Source organism: Gobius niger, assembly GCF_951799975.1.
Source record: "Gobius niger genome assembly, chromosome: 17".
Classification (NCBI taxonomy): Eukaryota; Metazoa; Chordata; class Actinopteri; order Gobiiformes; family Gobiidae; genus Gobius; species Gobius niger.
In genome coordinates, this window is record NC_136868.1 from 16,643,653 (window position 1) to 16,663,651 (window position 19,999).

The window sequence follows — 19,999 nt, forward strand, 5'->3', positions numbered from 1 at the left end:
CACTTTCCATAGCTGCCCTGGGGCAGACTGTTTGAGGTGTGACTACAGCCACTAACTTGAATTAATGGGAGAGTATTTATTTATTCGGCACTTAAAACCTGTTTTGAAAGAATAGTATTTTGGCTTCTCCCCTATGCTCACTGTTAAACGCACAAAATCTTTAATTGTCGATTGAACTAAATTAAATTGAACTGATACAAAATAATCTTTTCACTGTAATACGCTGAGGCTCTCACTCCCATCTCGGCTCTCACAGCTGTGGTCTTGTTTTGCAGACTGTCAAGGCCTCTAGACTACTCCACACCAATGCATCCCATGAGATAAAGTCAAGGCCCATTCCTGGACATCACAAATCTTCCACAAGGAACGACAGGAATTGTCCATTATCCTGAAATGGCGTCCACATTGTATCAAAACACGGTATGAGACATTCCTCTGTGCACCATTTAGTGCACAACAACTTTTGTACTTGATGAGGAGAGTTTAGATTCAATGTAGTTAAAATGATTAAAATGGTCTTAACAGGAAAAGGCATCAGGTTCTCCTTCTATAAATCATATTATGTAACTTCAATAACTTAATGACAAACCTGTAACAAAAATACAAGTAACTACTATAAACTTTGTGAGAAACATTTTATTAATTATTGTAAATGCAGAAAAAAAAAAACTATAATTCCATTTGTCATTAACATCTTAGGATAAAAGCACCAACACCGCACCGTAACAAGTTTTCAGGGCATTTTGAAAAGTAGGTTTGTTATTATTGCACCTCAAACCTGTCCTGCAAAGAAGTTACCAAACTGACTGAATCTGAGACTCGTGTGAGACGTCCAGCATGTTATTTCTCAATACTCACAAGACTAACTGGTAAAGCTTGATAGACGTGGGATTGCTGAAGTTTGAAGCTGAAGTTGCTTTGTGACAGTGAGAAGTACTGAGGAAAATGTATTTTGAAAATGTAAAAAGCACATTTGTATGAGCTGACTTAGTCCTGAGCCGGGCAATGAAGACTTTCAAACCAGTACAGAAATTTGTGCAGGAAAAGAGTTGATAATTAAAATAGTTTCAAGCAACCTTGGCAGTTCCTGAGTTAGAATATCTGGCAGGATTTTGTAAACAGCCTCGGTTACAATCACATATCAGAAATCTGCGTTAAATTCAAAGGTTGGTTTTCCAAAAGGTCATTCTCACTGTTACAAATGTCAAGGCTAGGCTGGACCATCAAAACTGCTGCGATGGGCAAGGCATGAAACCTTAAAACCATAGCCCGGCAACTGTGGAAGAGAATAATGATTCAATAGCTGCAATTTCCTTGTTTTAAGTGAAGGAGAGCACCACGTGGTCGGTCAGAATAGAAGTTAACAATGATTGGAGACAGTTAAACTATAGATGCAACTGCATCAAACACCAAGGATAAAAAAAAATTAAATAGCATTAACAATAATTACAAAAGTCTTGTCAGTGCTGGTAACAAATAGCCTATTGTTTATAATGATTTTCTAAACTGAGCAAATGTCTCAAAACACAATGCTGGACATGTTCTATAAAGCTTTGATAACAAGAGTGAGATTTCTGCTTGACCAACGCAAGTGAAAACTCACGCACCCAGAAGTGTGAGGAGGAAAGAACTTGGCTGCCATTATTCAAAGACACGCATACATTTGAGTTCTGTAGTTTACATCACTGTGACTAATGACAAATACGATGCGACTTTGACTTAAGACATACAAAGACACAAAATAAAAGTGAAAAGGTTTGACAAGTAGATCGGTGTGCACCAGTAAAGAAGATGTTGGTAAAGTTTCGGCTGTTAAGCACAAGCACCATTTCCTTAGATTTAATAGAATAAAAGTAATAACAGTTCTCGTGCTGCACCATAGGATCAAACATGGACAGACTGCTCTCTTTATACATGATATAGGCGCTGTTTTGCTGCCATGTTACCATCGCCATCCGTCTAGATCAGGGGATCTCAACCTCGGGGTCATTAGATAATTTCACCAGATCATTCGAGAGGAATACTGTCTTTGTATTTTGAATGGAAAACACCAACAGTTGGGTTGTTATACGGGGGATAGCAACTAAAAAAGGTTGAGAACCACTGCTCTAGGCGAAGTTTGCAATTCTTTGCTCTCCTTGGCTTCAAGCCCCACTTAAAAGGTAAAGCACCAATAAATCCTATTACATATACATTTCATAAGTGAATATATACTATAGATACATTTCATATTTCCCTCTATTCATGATGGGAGACCACAACAACCCAAAAACAAAACAAGAAATCGGTCAAAACAGTGTGTGGTTCACAAAAATCTGATCTGGAAGGACTTTCAAAAGCTGAGTTGAAGGTGTTGAAGGGCTGTACAGTCCGGTACACAAGGCATTCACAGATAAACATCACGGCATATTAACATGAGAAAGGCCAAAGCGGCTTTACAAGATCCCGCTGTACAGCACCAAGTTTTCCATTTGTTTGTGGTGTTTTACTAAATAAATAAGATCAGGCACAGTCCAAACTAGCACCAATGTTTTCAGACTGTAAGTCAAGTACACACACTATTGCATACTACAAGAGCAACACAGTTCTGGATAAAAAATAAAAAATAGCCAAGTGAAAAAGACAGCATAAATATAATTTCTAAATTATACACAACTATACAGTCAATCAACCACATTCACAGTACAAACATGTTTTACAAATATCCATTTGTACAATAAAAGCAAAAAGAAAGCATAGAGTCCAGTAGTTTCTTTGTGGTCATGGTAAGGTTACTCCCAGTGTGAGATTCATGTGGGTGCATGTTTGTAAGAGCCAAATGTAGGTAAATGTTCACATACAAGAGTCAATGTCATCTGACATTTAAATAAGCCTGCATTTCCAAAAGCAGACATAAATAATATATTCTCAAGCTTATTAACAGTGATCATTTGCTGTTGTCAAAGTAGTGTCGGTTAACAAAACATTAAATTGTATAAGCGTTAATTTGCCTTAAAAATCAGTGTCTCATAGTGGCTAGGCCTTGGATGTGTATTTAACATGCAATGATTTTGTGTATAAGTTACTTCAACTTAATCAAACTTGTCCAGCCGACAGTGAAGTAACACGGCAGCCAGACAGCTGAGCATGAAGGAAACTTAAGGGGTAAATAGTCCAGCCAGTATGTGGCGTGAACAAAATATGCTACATGAGTCATTACAGGTTCATATCCAGTGTGATTTAGATCAATTTCAGATCCCTCATTTGGTTCTTAAGTAAATCACAAACCGTTAATTCAAAAACAAGTGAATAATGAGGAAAAGTTCAAATGAAAAAGCACATGGTTTTAGGGAAACAAACTAACCTCGATGTCTAGAGGAGGTGAACATTGAATTGTAGTTCAATCCAATAAATCTCTTGGATTTAATATGAAATTTTCCTCTTAAATTATTAATGATAATCTAACATTAATTTAACAATTTTAATAAAAGTACCTCAAGCCTAGAAATGGAGGTAGTTTATTTACTCAGATGGAGTAAAAATGATCACAGGTCCAAACATGAACAGTAGTCTGGACTCTGTTCATGGGACGACATGGTGAGAATATGAGTGAGGCGTCCCAGGACAGGGGGACCCGTCTTGCAGGTGGATGGTTAGTGCAGCCACTTAGAAGCACCAATGATTGAGAAGAGTGCCTTGGTCCACACCTGGACATTTGCATAGTTTATTTTATGTTGAGGTAGTTTTCATCAGTTACCTATAGAGCAAATAGAACAAAAAGAACAGAAACATTAGAAACTGAGTGAAGATTAACCATTCACAAGTGTTTTAAAATGCAAGGTTTAAAACACACTTTAAATGAGTGATCAGAACTTACCTTGTTCAGAGGACATCGTTATGTAGGAGCATGATAAAAACAGGTATCCTGTCTCTCTCACACCCTACCAGTCTCTCCCTCTCTATCCACTGATTGCCTTTGACCCCACCCCACCCCCCACCCCGACCCATTCCCCAAACCCTATCTGGGCCGGGAGCCAGGCAGCTGGGACGTGGTGTGGCCACTGTGCATACTTTGAGTCCTCCACATGCTCCCACTGCTGGTAGAGCAGCCAGCGGGCGGCAGGGGCAGTCGAGGTGAGTAGTGCACGGTAAAGGGACGCGAGGAAGAGGATGACAGAGAGGACGAAGACACAGGGGCAGAAGCTGCAGACACAGAGGACACAGATGTGGATATGGAGTGGGAGGATTGTGCCCTCTGCTGGTGGAGAGCAGTGAGGGACACACGGTCTGAGCGTGAGGATGTCGTATCAGACAGTATGGGTGCAGAGGAGGATGGAACAGTGTGAAGGGGAGGAGGAGGGGGCAGAGAGAGCGTGGGAGGAGAGGGGCTGTGCAGGACTGTCTGCGTGCGGCTGTGCTGAGACGCAGGGACAGGAGAGGACACAGGGGGCTGTCGAGAGGACGCTGCGGGGGATGTGCTGTGCTGCTGGGTTTGGGACGAGGTAGAGGTGGAGAGACTGAGCAGAGAGCCAAGGCCTCCAGAGGTGGCCGGCGATGCTCCAAACTGATGAGAGGACACGGTAGGTACCACATGGTGAAAAATACCTGCAAATCATAGAAATGTGGGGAGCAGAGGGCAAGAGAGCGGACCGGGGGGGAGGGGGATAGATAAAAGTGGCAGGGAGCAAGAAAGAAGGGGACAAAAGAGAAGCAAGGGCTGAGCCAGGTTGTGCATAGCGCCAAGCAAGTCTTTAACAAGCACACAGAAAATAAACAGAGTCAGATCACCCATTCCAAATTACAAACAAATTCTTTTTTTTTTAATGTCTGGATTGACCTCGGTCTGTGTGGGCTGACTCTGTTTTCAATTCTAGAACAGATACACCCAGAGAAAACACATTTAGAATGGACGCCTTTTTTTGTGTGTATTTCTTTAAAAATCTACTATGAAATTTACATTAGTTTTATTAATGGCAAAAAAACCAACACATTTTCCAAGGGTGTTTGCATGTAAAGCACCGATATAGCCAGTCCAAGTCAAAGCAGCAGTCAATGAAGCAGATGAAGTAAGCAGCTTCGGGATTTCACTTACCTGATTCTTACAGCCCTCCTTATTTTACTTTTACTGATCTAGCCTGGTATAGATGATTTCTATATCGACCTCTGGGGCTTAGATAAAATGGAAACATGTCACCAATGACACTCACCTCCGGCTGCTCCTCCGGCCAATCCCGCACTGGAGAAGCTTCCCAGAGCTGAATGTCCGTTCACAAGCCGCGTTGACCCAGTCACTGAGGATCCTGTCTGTGCCCCAAACAACGACTGCAGGACAGACGTCCCTCCGAGTGGAAACTGTGAGCCCAAGTACTGCCCCACGCCAGACCCTGAGCTGGAGGATACTGCACTCAGAATGCCTGCTCCACTGCTGGCGGCGGCGGAGATGAACAGGTTCTGACTGCTGGTGGTCTTGGACTCCCAGTCTCGTGGGATCTTCTGTTTCTGCAGAACCTGCCGAGCCTCTGATCCGCTGGATCCTTGCGGCCCACCTCCGCTACCCCCTGCACATGCACCGCGGATTGCTCCCTCCTGACTGAGAAATGGGTTGGACATCACATATGCGGACTCTCCATCGCTGCCTTTGCGCACTTGAGCATGCTGCTTGTGGTCCACATCGGTGTCGGCACTGCGACTTGGTCCCCCTGCACCAAAGGGGGAGCCACCCTGTCTTAAGTCAGCATTTGGCTGCTTAGGGTCAGAAATAGGAGAGAACGTAGACTTCCATTTGCTTGTAGAGGACAAGGAAGATGAAGAGGAAGATTCACTGCCAGTGCTATTGCCACTGCTGTTCCCAGATTTTCTGCCTTTTTCAATAAGATATAAAAAAAAAATCTTCATATAAAAGCAAACCATCCAAGTCTGTGCTGTATAAACAACAAACATTTTCTTACCTCTATCAGTGTCAACGAATCTACTGGGAATGTCTCTGCTCTCCAGTGATATTGTAGCAATCTTTCTTTCAATTCTAAAAGGAACAAAAATGAAATGGTGAAGGTGACTGCACAAAAGACAGTGTAAAACAAACTGGGAAACCCATGTAACCTTGAGCTTGAGCTGTCTGCAGGATAACCAGAGTCCTCATCATCTGTGCTGGGAGCTGAGGAATATCGGCTTGTGCCATTAAACTCTAGGGGGCGCTCTCTCTTCAGAATAGGTGGCTGGTCCAGGTCAAGCCCATTGGGACTGGACTGCTCCGGGGAGGATATGGCGGAGATCTCCAGAGGCTGGTTGATGTTATTTACCTGAACAGTTGACAGCATGTTTTTAGAGTACAGTATCTCACAGGTTCAGAAAGGTTTTCATCAACATATTCTGTTTCAGTTGCACCAACTCAACGCACTGTATGTTCGTGAAGGTTTTGCATGGCATGAGAACTGGACAAAATATAATATTTAGTCCAGTTCTCATGCCACCTTTATACATTTCAGTATAAAAGGTTAGTGTAACTACACAACAGCCACAAACTAGTGTTAAAGTGAAACCTCTGACATAAACAAACAGTGACCTCCAATAATTAATGCTTTTTATTTTTAAAGAGGCCATTTGACTCAACTCTCACCATGGAGTTGATATTGAGTGGTGATCCAGAGGAATGATGGCCGGAGCCAAGTCCAGGGAATGACCTCCTTTTTGGGGATGTGCTTGCCGTTACAGCTCCTGTGGAGCTGCGTTTCCTTCTGCCCCGCTTCCGCCCGTCCTGAGCACCAAGGTTGTGGGAGGAGTGTGATGACGAAGAGTGTGTGGGGGTATGGGCGTGCTGCGTGCCAGGGGACTGGTGATGGTGGTTGCTATGGTATCCCTGCTTGCCAGTGTGGTGGTGGAGGCGTGATCCTGAAACTGAACAGCTTCCACTGCCTGAAGATGAAGATGAGGAAGAAGAGGAGAAGAAGATTCTCCGTCGCATTTCACTTTCCTGTGGCTCATTGTCAGATTCGCCCCCTCTCTGGTCAGAACCCTCCTCTGAAACTATCCTCGGGGGTCCGTCAGCGTACTGCAGCACCCCACCAGTGCTTAGAGACGGGCTCTGGATAGAGCCTCTGCTCATTGGTCCTGTCAGAGAATGGTTGGAGTGGGAGGGAGGAGAGAGAGAAGCACCATTATGGTCCTCCGAGTGCAAAGCTCCATTCATCAACCCTGAGCTGGAGGAATATCCTGAACAATATAGGAAAATATTAGAATTCCAAAGTAAGTGCTGTACATTTAGATATCTGGGGTTAGCATTGCTTTACCATTGGTCTGGCTTGTGTGGGAAACAGGACTTGGGGTACTTCTCTGTAAAAAAAAAAAAAAAAAGGTCACTCATGAATAAGATGACACAGGGCTCCAGGCTGACACCCATGTGCGTGCATCAGTTTAACCATCCCAAAACGTGTCTGGAGCCCTGAAAGGGTAGTGCAGTGTAGAAGGTCGAGTCCCTCACCAGCCTTTCGACGCGGCTGGGCAGCACCACACTGGCCAGGGGGATGCTGACAGGTAGTTTACTGGGGTGGACTGTGCTGAGAGGGATGCTAATTGGAAGGCTTGTGATACTGTTGTCACCTTGAGGAGGACTCTTCTCCTTACCACCCTGAAATAGCAAATGGTAGGACATTTGATCTGATGTGTATGACGTAGGAACAAAACAGAAAAATGGAAACAATAGTAATCATAGTTAAATGTACCCTTTCAGAGTTCTTAGCTGTTGTACTGGGGGCTTCTGTTGCTGCAGGAGAGGGGCAGTTCTGTTTGACTGGAGGCATATTACCAACAAGTTCCCCCCTGAAAAACAATTCCACTTTAAATAGAAATCGAGTGTTATGTCATAATTGTCTTTAATACGTGATTGAAAATGGAACAGACCTGTGTGTTGGCAGCCCAGGACCTCTTAAGTGAGCGGCAGCAGTAGCATCCTGGTTCAGATGTCTCCGCAAGGCAATCTTGGCGGGTGAGAAGCGTGTGTAGTCAGGTAGAGTGTGGGAGGAGCCGTGTTGTCTTTGTCGGATATCCGAGGCAGCAGGTGCAATCTCGTGGTCTGGAGAGATGGGGAGGTATCGGGAAAGAAGCTCTCCCTTCATGTTTCCTCTTTCAAAACATGGAGAGCTAGTGCCATTTAACTCAGAACTGATGCCGTTCTGGGCGGGGACAGAGGAAAGGGCGATCTTTGCAGAATCCATGTCTATGGAGGAGTTCTTTCTGTATGGGGAGCCGTCACAAGGACTGTAGGACTTGAGCTGAAGCAGTTCTTGCTGTCTTTGACTCTTCTCCAGTTCAACAATGCTAATCTGAAAACAGACGCCAGCGGAAGCTAATAAAAGTGATGAAACCTTGCTTTGTTGATGCTGTGAGGTAGGGTATGTATGATATAATTGGTTGGTTCTGAGGACAGTTGTACAATCAGAGACCAAAAACAGTAGAAATGAGTTTGAACCAATGGAAGTGTGTGCACATCAGCTTTTTTTCTTTTTTTTATACCTGCAGCTCCAGGCAGTGCCTTTGCTTCTCAGATATCTGTCTTCGTAAAGCCTGCTTTTCTTTTAACAGACTTTCCAAACATAAAGAGCCCCAGTCAAGTTTTAGTTCCTCACATCGAGACTTCAGCTGCAAAAAAAAAAAAAAAAAAAAAAGTGTTTGCATGTTGAGAAGATTTACAGTTTACAAACCACAGAGGAAGGAACTTACTAGTAGCAAACTGTGGTCCCTCAATAAGGCCATGTCCCTCTCGAGCTGCTTCGTCTGCTCTTTCAGTTGACAATTGTGGGCTGATATCTCTTTTTGCGCTTGTAAAAGGTCCTCTACTGTCAGGGCTTTCACTCCTAACTAAAAACCAACACACACAGTAAGATTAGCGAGCAACAAATAAAACGGTTTTACTCAATAGTCATCAATAAGGAGCAAACGGACAGCATATTTTCATTGTAAATAGTTACCTCATCAAGCTTCGTTTGGAAAAGTCCTTTAATCTTTTCCTTGTGGGACTGACAGAAAGCATGTAACTGCTCTGCCTGTCCTGACAAGTCCATATGTTTTTGCTGAAGGAGGGGAAAAAAAAGACAAAAAAAATAGTAAAAACACAAGGCAGTTGATAATCTGTATTGGATAAATTTAAACTTTTGGGACCAATAGTACCTTCTCCTGCTCTAAAAGTTGCTGCAGATTGGAACGATACTGAGGAGTCTTCATGTACGACATAAACTGCAGGTATTGTATTTTGATGTTATCTGTACAGAAAAGATAAGGAATATTCTTCTATTATTATCAAACATTGTGCATAAGGTCTGCCTCGTTGAAACCGTGGAGGTTAGCGAGGTTACCTAGCATTTGTTGCAAAGCAGGAGGAGTTGGGCCCAGCAGCAGTTGACTGGAAGGATAGTGCTGAACCATGGGAGGTAGCTGGTAGAATGGACTTTGAGGTGACCGGTATGCATCTGTGTGCAGAAAAATCAATGAGCTTCGGGACAAACAAACATTTAAAAATTCAGTATGATGTGTGCAGAGTTCTCACCCTGAGCAGGCGCTGCAGACAGAGTCTTGGCATGCAGCAAATCCAAAGCACTTTGATTTTTCTTATTTTTCTTCTCAGTGGCGTTAACGGCCGCTTTCTTAGGGCGGCCACGCTTTTTGCTATTCAACTTGCGTCCTTTAGATAAAAGTCGAGCTCTCCTGGGTTTTGGAGTGGGCTTCACCAATGTCACCAAGCTCGGATGCTCCTCTTCCCCACCAGAGTCCTGCTGTAACAACTAAAGGGAATTAAAAATATAAATAAAACATCCTGGAATATGTCAGAAAAAAAGTGTCTTTCCAATGAGAACTAGCCTACCTTGACTGGTTCTTTCTGTTTTGTTGGTGTGGTGCTATTGCTTTTGCTTTCCTTTGTATCTTTCTGCTGGCGTTTCCTAGCTGCCTCTTGCTCCTCCTGAAAACAACAGTAGTTCCATAAGAGCCTTGCGTGAGAAGACAAGGCAACTAAGTGGGAAAAGGAACGAAACACTTACCCTGAGTTTAGGATTTTTGAGACTAGCAAAGTAATTTTCAAGCTGTAAAAAAGAAAAATAAATGCTTAGATGATTTTATTCCTTTTTTGTTTTGTTTTTTAAACCAAATGAATTGAGTAATTAATGGTATCAAATCACACGCCGTTTATCATTTAAAAGTACAGGGACAACTCACTATGGTGCGGTCAATGGTATGAAGGTAGTAGGAAACGGGCTTTCCTGTCCAGGACACTGAGCCTCTCAGGGGAGACAGCTCCACCACACGCATTATTGTGCCAATATCTAAATGAGAAACACCATCAAAACAATACTATACTATATTACAGGCAGGCAGATAATACAATATGACACAAACTTAACTTACCACTCAAGTTACGACTGTTTATCCTAAAATTCAAAGGTGCAAAAGGTTTGGAGGAAACAATTTTTCCACCTAGGGGAAGATGGGACAATCATTTAGATGATTGTGCATTTAGTGAATAAAGTTAAATACAGGAAGAGGCGTTTAGAAGACAACATACAGACCTTCCTTCATGTTAGCAAAGCGTTCCTTCAGTTGATGATCGACTTCCGGACCAAAAGCAAAGTTATTTACAAAAATAATACTGCAACACAGAGAACATTTTAGTCAACGTGTAAAAGATTATTATAGATTTTATCTAATACAGCAACAATGTCCAATGTGGGATAAAGATGAAGAACATGGATGGAACCAGATCACAAGGTTTTGTACCTTGTGTTAGCAATTCTTTCTTTCCACTCCTCAGACAGAAAATCACCTCTCTCCAGCTAAAAACATCAAACAGTACATCATTACTCTAAACTTATGACAAAATTACTTACTTTTTTACACAAAGGCTTTGTTGTACTATGCCTTTTCAATAGGCAGCCGAGGGGCCAGCTCCGGCCTGCCAAACTATAAAATATGGCCCGTGCCTCAATTTTCATAAAAACAGATATTATTTTGGCATTATGCACGCCACTTTAGCTGCACTTCCACGCCGCTTTGCGTAGCAGTGTGTGACACTTCACAACCCTGTAACCTGCGAGAGCAGGCTGAAAACATGGCTCTATCAAACAAACTTTTAACAAAAGAAAACAGGAGGCTCATCATTGGACGGATTGTCACATGCAGAAGGAGGACTCTGGACAGCGTGTTCCCCTGTGTTCATCGTGACAAAGAGCCTGACCAGCAACTTAGTAAGAGACAACTTTCTGGATGGTTTTACAAAGCAAGTGATGAAGCTGATGGTGTGTGAGTTTTGAGAAAGACCAGATAACACGCGTGTTAACTGGTCAACTTGTTAAACCTCGGCATCTTGACAGGTGGATTTTTTGCTTCCTTTCTCCCTTAACTTCATTCGATCAGCGTTTGTGGGAAAGGACCAAAAGAACGTAAGTGCAGCAGAGAGCTTTCTTTGTGGTGATAGGAGTAATGAATGAAAGAGGATGAAGCTGAAAATGAGGATGCAAACATGACCGCCATCTCATAAGAGGGCTTACTTCACTGAGTTTTCATAAAGCGCGAGGTCTGGACATAAGAACAACGGCTCCACAGATGCCCGTTCAGCCCTCTGTCCGCTCGGCTGTGAGGAGGTCACTGAGCAGAGTCTCATGTTTGAGAAGGACTGGTCTTAGTTCAGTTAGTCCTCACATGAAACACTTTTCTGTATTAGGCCTTTGGCCTGGCTTAGATGTGGTTTAGTCCTGCTGTAGCCCGGAGTAGTTCTAGACTAGTTTATTATTATTATTTATACTGTATTAATCTGCTGCTGCTTTGGTGGTCTTTAAAAATAACTTGAATGACTTGAATGCTGGAATATAAATAAAACTTTTAGGCCTCATTACCTCATTTGATCTGAGCAATGATGAGAATGAAAAAAATAAGAATATGTTTGGTGGTGGTGGGAGGTTCGCCAAATGACCGGCCAGTGGCCAATGACGTCCGAGAAATCAGGCCCAGTATAAAATGTAATTGAATAACCCTGTAGTATGCTTTTATTCTGGAGGTTTAAACTAGTTTAGACACCACCAGGACTTTGTTGTAATGAATAAGATTACGATATAATATGCGCAAGCAAAAGGTTACAAAACCAGCTTCTGCAATTAACTGAAGAGAAACTGATCAAAAACAAGATAAACATGACAAAAAAGAAGACAATTAAGAACGTGAACAAGCTCAAAAAAATTCTGGTGAAGGTCTATGGATTTAAAAAAAAACAACCAAGGAGCTTCATGGATCACAATGTGCTGACATGTACTAAATATGCATGGATCAAAGAAAATACAGGTTTGTCTTTGATGAGGGTACCACATGAGAAAATGGCTAAAAACAAAAGGAAAACCTACAAAAAGCTGTACTTACTGTATACTCTCCATGTTTCTTTCCATACCATTTCATCCATTTTTTAAACTCTTTATCCATGCTCTGTAATAACAATAACAATCTTTATGCCAATAATGTATTGTACAAGAACATCAATTTAAAGCTGCCCTCAGCTATTCTCCAGGACTGTTTTTTGTCAGTAGTAAACTGCATCTTGCATCCCTCACCTGGCTTCCCCTCTTACACACGCCCCTCGCTCCCCTTCTCACTGCCCTTCTGATGTGATCAAAGGGGAAAGGAAATCTCATTTAAATCTCATCACATAATTTAACTAAATTTACCGTGCAGAGGTTTTATGTCCTGCAACACTTGAACGACTTGACCGTTCCCTGTAGATATTGGATAATTAAACAAATAGCCATGGACATTTCATGAGCATTTCAGCAGCATCAGAACAGGTCAATTAGATGTTTATCAGTTCATGATCTTTTGTAAACGTCTGTCATGATGTTAACTCTGTGTTAGTGCGTTGTTGATGCTTTTGAACTTCTGCAGCTGCAAACACATTTATTTTGCGACCTCTGCCAGCGGTGAGGGGTAAGTTGGGGGTGAGGCGGGGGAGGGGAGGAGCTCGTCTCTGCTTATGCGGGACAAAATAAACGTACTGTTTCGAAAGTGTTGCATCTAGCGATGCAATGTGGCAATGCAATGCAAATGCAAAGCTGAAGGCAGCTTTAAGTATATTGACCCAAATCAAATACATTTCTTCTGAGTAGTGAAATATAAATGCTTTGATACCTCTGCATAGGTAGCTGGAATGTCTGCTTTCTCGACACCATAGTAGTGTTTACAATTGGTTGCTGCTGCAACTTGCAGCACAACTTGACCAACTCCTGCAATTGAAATTGATGTCAATCCACAAATTCTTTTGTTTCTTCAAAAACAGACTTATATCAATATAATAAAACACTTAAGACTTATGTAACAAAGTGAATTAAATTCTGAATCGTTCTAACCACTGCCAAGATCCACAAATGTGTCGTCCTCCATCATTTCTATTTCATCAATGATCTGAGCCACCAGGTCAAAGGAGGTCTCTCCATACACCTCCGGAGAAAAGGGCTCGTAGTTATTAAGCTTCTCTGGGTCGGTCACTGAGTGGTTATACACCTGCTGAAGGATGTGTCTCAGCAGGCCATTGGAGGGGCGCTTGTTGAGTTTCATGGGCTGAGTGGTTCCTTTCCACTGAAAAGTGACACATATATTAGAATACAATTTACAATCAAAGGACAAACTTCAGTGAAAATGTTAACTGACCAACTGGTGAATGCTGTCGATGGCCCTGTTGTACTTGTCACAAAGTCTCTGCATACTTTCAAAGCTACGACATTATACACATGTATTTACAATCACAGTCACACGGCTTTGCAAATAAATAGATCAATAAGTTTTACGCATATTATTATGTCCACAAACTCACCTTTTTGTGTCATAATCAATGAGCACATAGTTCTCCATCGCCAGTTTGAGGTCTGGTATTTCTTCACACACCCAACTAGAAAAAGACATTTATCAAATGCTGCCACAAAAGATAAAAGTGATAAAAGCATATTTACCGTATGGTTTCGATGATTTCATGTGCGGCATCATGGTGTTTGTCCTGAAACGCACAACACACAATTTATGATTAATTAAAAAAAAAGAAAAATACACTGCTCACAAAAACTTAGGGCACACTCAGAAAACACAATGTAACTCCAAGTTAGTCAAATTTCTGGGATATCAGACTGTCCGGTTAGGAAGCCACGCTTATTGTGAATCAATTTCACTTGGTGTTGTGGAAATTAAACAGACAACAGGTGGAAATGAGAGGCAATTAGCAAGATCGCTCCAAAAGAGGAATGGTTTTGCAGGTGGTGACCACAGACCATTTCCTTGTCTTCATCCTTTGTACCGTATTTTTGGAACACTTTTGTATTTGTCCAGTGTTCTCACCACTAGAGGTATCATGAGGAGCATCTACAACCCACAGAAGTTGCTCAGGGAGTGATGCTCATCCAAAATGGCACGTCCATTCGTGCTGTGGCAAGAAGGTTTGCTGTGTCTCCCAGCGCAGTGTCCAGAGCATGGAGGAGACACCAGGAGACAGGCCAGTACACCAGGAGACCTGGGGGGGGGCGACCGAGGTCAACAACCCAGCAGCAGGACCGCTATCTGCTCATTTGTGCACGGAGAAACAGGAGCAGCACTGCCCGAGCCCTACAAAATGACCTCCAGAGGGCCACAATGTGCATGTTGGTCCTCAAACGGTCAGAAACCGACTCCATGAGGGTGGTATGAGGCCCGACGTCCACAAGTTGGGCCGGTGCTTACTGCCCAACACCGTGCAGCCCGATTGGCATTTGCCCGAGAACACAGCGATTGGCAGATTGGCCAATGGTGCCCTGTGCTCTTCACGGATGAGAGCAGGTTCACCCTGAGCACATGTGACAGACGTGACAGAGTCTGGAGACGCTCTGGAGAACGTTCTGCTGCTGCAACATCAGCCAGCATGACCGGTTTGGTGGTGGGTCAGTGATGGTCTGGGGAGGCATTTCATTGGAGGGCCGCACAGCCCTCCATGTGCGAGCCAGAGGTTCCCTGACTGGCATTGGGGACCGGGATGAGATCCTCAGACCTATTGTAAGACCATATGCTGGTGCTGTGGGCCCTGGGTTCCTTCTGATGCCTGATAATGCCAGGCCACATGTGGCAAGAGTGTGTCAGCAGTTCCTGCATGATGAAGGTATTGATGTTATGGACTGGCCTGCCCGTTCCCCAGACTTAAATCCAATAGAGCACATCTGGGACATCATGTCTCGGTCCATCCATCAACGCCACGTCGCACCACAGACTGTCCAGGAGCTGACTGATGCTCTAATCCAGGTCTGGGAGGAGATCCCTCAGGAGGACATCCGTGGTCTCATCAGGAGCATGCCCAGGCGTTGTAGGGAGTGCATTCAGGCACGTGGAGGCCAGACACACTAATGAGGATGATACAGACTCGTTTGGAGGAATTTCTACAGCATTTGGATCAACCAGTGACCTGATTTGTCACTTTGATTTTGACTATAATTTTGGATCCAGACCTCCAGGGGCTGAGAATTTGATTTCTATTTATCATTCTTATGTTATTTCGTTCTCAACACATTGCCCTACACTATGAATAAAGATTTTGATCCGAAAAATGTAATTGATTGACATCTAGGATGTGCGTTTTGAATGTGCCCTAAGTTTTTGTGAGCAGTGTACATAAAACATCACGGCGGAGCGGCTTTGGTCAAGTATTGCAATTGTGAGCAACATTCAGATCAAAGTGCACATTTTAATCCCATTCTGAAAAATGTACATTTGAAAGAAGATTGAACAAGCTAATACTACAACATTAACATGCATTTCATAAATGTTTGTAGGTCTAAACAACAAGGTGAGGTATCGTAATAAACATTAAAGAACTGAGATATTTTGTGGTTTGCAAATGTTATACTGTCTAAATAATTGCAGTCTCCCCTGTACAACTTGCTAGGTACACAATACAAAAGTGTATTAGTGTAATAACTAATAAATATAGATAAAAGTACATAATGTGTTGCTGTTGTTGGAGGACATGTCTGGTCAGAAATCAGTGCTGTGCGACTCGATGGGAGGAACGGGGCTCATATTACACCTTCAGCGCAGCCAGCCAGAGCCTGTTGCCTGAAATGACCCACTGACCCACTTTCAGACTGCCGCTCCTCTGCTGCGCCTAGGAGAACTTTAGACAAGGAAAATGGAGTAAAAGAACGAGAAAAGAACAAGGGGGCAAATCAAATGGCCGAGGCGGAACATCAAGACCAGACATTACATTGTTTCAGCTCGACAACAACTTCCTGATCATGCCGTCAAAGCACATCGCATAAATGTAGCATCAATGCGACCAAAACCCTCTTCACACTTCTCTACAGCTCTTTGAATAGCACCAGGGGACAGTGTTCCCCAAATTAGAACCGTGCGAGCTACCGAGCAGTCAGTGTAAGTGAGACTGTAACAGGAGGGGGTCATCTGCCCAGACAAAGACGGCACACAGCAACACCAGCTCAGCTCCGAGTCTAAAAATAAACGCTGTGAAAGGAGGAACGACAGAAACGGCCAACACACTCCCAGCTCCTCCTCCCAGCTCTACGTATCACAATTCACCTCAAACTGACGGAGCATCGAAGAAATACTACACTACTAAACGTCATTATTCTCACTTGTGCCGTCACTGGGTCGAGCATCAAAAGACAATGACAATCAACCCCTCTCCAGAAATTACTGATAACCAGTAGACAACGGACTAAAGCGGAAAGTACGCTTGCCTTTGAGAGGATGCTATTGGCCGGAAAATGCAATATGAAGGGGCTTTCTAAATCTTTTGTTTTAGCCGAACAATGACAATGACTCTGCAGCTCAGTGGGAAGCGTGGCACCTCCCTGAAATTCCCCTCTGTAATTAAAAAGATTCGCAAAGCCACATCATGTCGCAAGTGCTGTGTCATTACCACTAAACGGTAGAAGAGATTCAAAAATAATATTCTGGCATTTCTGTCCACTGATTCTAAGCCTACACAAAGTGCAAAGTAGGTTGGGTTTGCGCCTCCACGACATTCCTTCATATGGAAACATTTAGACAAACAGATGGGGATAGTTAGGAGGCGAGACACGGGCCAAAAAGAGAATATACAATGGCAGAACGAAACTGGAGGTATATTCTGAAAACTAAACTTCAAAAACACTTTTTTTTATTTATGCCAAGACAGGATTTGCAGCGATGTGAAAAAAGAGAAGTTCATACAGAAAAGATAATGCATTATTAATTACATCTAACAATATCCCACTGTCAGATCGCTCTTTCCGCTTCCCTGCAGAGCTGACCATATGGACACGAGTGAAGAGAGGAAGTCAATTCCTTTGAAACAGGAGGACAGCTCCACATGAATGGGATCTGAAACGTAAAATGCCATGCAAAACGAGCCAATTGTCTGTTTTCGATTCAACGCCAGTAACTAGTAGAGTATAAATAAATGTGGAGCATTTCAGGAGTGTAATCAAATTCCTTGCATGCCTCTGTTATCCAAAAAATGACACAACGGGCGAGGTCTTAATACAGGGAGGGACTGAGACTACGCCTTATCAAGTCGGTCCTGGTGTGTAAAGGGAGGAGCAGCTTTGTCAGTCAAAACAGACGCGAGCTCTGCCTGCCAGAGCCTATCCCCAAACGGTGCAGCGTTTATGTGACATCACAACAACGAGGAAATTAGTTTTGTCCTTGAGTAGTTTGGAAAAGGTGACATTTGTGTGCTGCACATTTACTTATGTTGAACTTATTATATTTTGGAGAGGATTTTATGTCCGAAAAAGAAAGAGTGTGGAAAGTGCTACACTGGATCATTGCAGTGAAAGATCTTTGTAACTTACAAGAACAGGTGCTCTTCAAAGTTGGGGGTGCGACAAATTGCAGCTTGTTCTGATAGTATGAAGGTGGGTTAAGAGTTTTAGGACCAAAACCTGGATTACATGAGGCAAGATCAGAAAAAGAAAGCAGTTGATGGAAAGCTGTAGATTACTAGGAAAAAGGAACTCACTCCCACAGCCCCTCAGATTCACTTTAAGTCAGTACTCAAAAGCCATCTCTTCAAACTGGCTTTTTGTCCGTTTTCTTTGTCTTCTACTGTCAAGCGTCTTTGAGTGTGCAACAAAGCGCTATACAAGTCTGATGCATTATTATTATTTTTATAAGTAGGTTGACCGCTTAATCGGCATCATGGGATTAAACCATAGAAGATAAACTAACAATTAATCGTTATGCTGTATTGAAGGTAAAGATGCAGTGTCCTTGGGCAAGACACTCACCTTACCCATTCACATTCTCGTTGTGCGAGCGGTCCCGTGATGTAAAGCGCTTTGTGTGCCTAATGTAGGTAGAAAAGCGCTGTATAAATGTGACCATTTGCGAACCATTTATCTGAGAATTAAGGGCAAATCGTTACATTTGGTGACTGACTTTTAGGAGATACAGGTCTTTAGGCTACATTATTAAACGCTTAAAACGGTTCATGAATTGATTTTACTTGAAGAAAATGCAATGTTTTATACAACATGATCAAACAGTATATGGGTAATTGCTTGTGAAACAGTCCAATTAATCTGTAAAATAAATTGAACAGAATGCACATCCGTACTAGGAAATGAACGGAACATCTGAACCTTCTGAGAAATCTAAGTTATACGTCTCAGTGTGAATTGTGTCTCTCACCACAATTACTATAAATGAGGATTTGACACGACACAGCCCACTTCCCTTTCCGCTTCTCTTCAATGAATCAACTTCAGTCTGCCTCCTCCTCTGACACACTCACATGTCACATGGAAATACAGCACAACTATTTCAGTGTGAAATTCTTAGAGACGGCTTTTCCATTCACCAGCACGTGCACGTCGACGTTATAATGTTTAATGGTTAAAAAAACAAAACAAGAGACGACCAGGACAAAATGACAACACACATACATTTACTCAGTTCAACAGCAAATGGCAGTGACCGTTGGCACGCAAATATTCCCTTAACGCAACTTTCTACGGCACTTTGGGATATTGCTATGGTTAAAAAACGAGATAAATACACCCTAAACTAGTTGTAAGTATCGTGGCCTGGACTGATACCGAGTCTGTCACCGTCCCGACCAGTGTGACCTGATTCCTGTGCCGTGTGAGCCGAGGCTGCACCGACTAGCCACCGTTAGCACTGGGCTAGCTAACAAAAGACAACAACAGACATTTATAATACTTAGACTCACGAGTGTTATAACCCGTGCTACTTACATATACTGGTAATGGCCACGGGTAGCCTGCTGGTTCTGCTCCGACCGGCGATTTGAGCTTCAGCTCCAGCTTTTCTCCCATTCTCCACTTCACGGCGGCTTGGCTGTGATAGATCGCTAGCTACTTACTGCCCGTGTTAGCGAGGAGGCTACAACGATGGCATTTTTTCTTTTTTTTTCTTTGCAAGTAACACAAACATAAACTAGACGTCGACGCTGGTTTCGACGGAAATACGCGCGCGGTATGGTCGATGGTGTAAATTAATCTAAACCGGTCTCTCAGCTTAAATAATTGCCCTTTTTGTATTCACTGGCAATAACAGCCCGTCCGTATCGCCGCCATCTTGCCCGGCGTGAATATGGCAGGGATCCACACAGCAGAGGGGACACGTACGTCAGCGGGGGCCCGTGAAAACAACGCCACGCGTGGGTCAGGAGCACGAGCCAGAGCCTGTCCCACCACCGCGAGGGCTGGAGTAGGTTGAGAAAATCATCAAAGCGTGTGTTTTAGACTTAAAAAGAAGAAGAAGAAAAAAGAATAGAAAGAATACTACTTTAAAGCCAAAAAGTGTAGCGTTTCTCCCAGTGAATATAGAGGAAAATACATTGATTTAAACCCTGTAAAAAAGTGCAGATACAGGACCAAAAATGTACTTAAGTAAAAGTATCTGATACATTTTTTTTAAAAGTACAAAAGTACGCGTTGTAAAATATACTTTATAAGTAAAAAGTAAATGTATTGAAGAGTTTAATGTGCAGGATTTTTAAATAATTTTAATCAAACCTGGT

At 42.9% G+C, this 19,999-nt stretch overlaps 1 protein-coding gene across 2 annotated transcripts; it reads right to left on the bottom strand.

Annotated features, from left to right (window-relative positions):
- Positions 1-618: 618 nt before the first annotated feature.
- Positions 619-19,572, bottom strand: dot1l (DOT1-like histone H3K79 methyltransferase). 2 transcript variants are annotated; one of them, XM_079574454.1, is made up of 29 exons: positions 19,212-19,572; positions 13,950-13,993; positions 13,814-13,888; positions 13,651-13,714; positions 13,350-13,578; positions 13,132-13,226; positions 12,373-12,435; positions 10,741-10,796; positions 10,533-10,612; positions 10,372-10,440; positions 10,183-10,289; positions 10,008-10,049; positions 9,833-9,928; positions 9,518-9,752; positions 9,327-9,440; positions 9,142-9,233; positions 8,943-9,044; positions 8,695-8,832; positions 8,488-8,613; positions 7,876-8,297; positions 7,698-7,794; positions 7,457-7,603; positions 7,266-7,308; positions 6,596-7,188; positions 6,079-6,278; positions 5,928-6,001; positions 5,187-5,840; positions 3,857-4,584; positions 619-3,736 (listed from the first exon to the last, which is right to left on the bottom strand). In XM_079574454.1, exons 1-28 carry the CDS (start codon positions 19,290-19,292, stop codon positions 3,998-4,000), a joined length of 4,725 nt encoding a protein of 1,574 aa, XP_079430580.1. In that variant the 5' UTR covers positions 19,293-19,572; the 3' UTR covers positions 619-3,736; positions 3,857-3,997. The 2 variants fall into 2 exon arrangements, with proteins under 2 accessions (XP_079430580.1, XP_079430581.1); XM_079574455.1 differs by lacking the exon at positions 3,857-4,584.
- Positions 19,573-19,999: the final 427 nt, after the last annotated feature.

Excerpts from the sequence above, each read along its gene's own strand:
- dot1l (XM_079574454.1), bottom strand. The coding sequence starts at position 19,292 with ATGGGAGAAAAGCTGGAGCTGAAGCTCAAATCGCCGGTCGGAGCAGAA. Across the intron at positions 8,298-8,487 it reads GGCACTGCCTGGAGCTGCAG|ATTAGCATTGTTGAACTGGA; the intron begins GTATAAAAAAAA and ends GTCTGTTTTCAG. Across the intron at positions 7,795-7,875 it reads CCTGGGCTGCCAACACACAG|GGGGGAACTTGTTGGTAATA; the intron begins GTCTGTTCCATT and ends ATTGTTTTTCAG.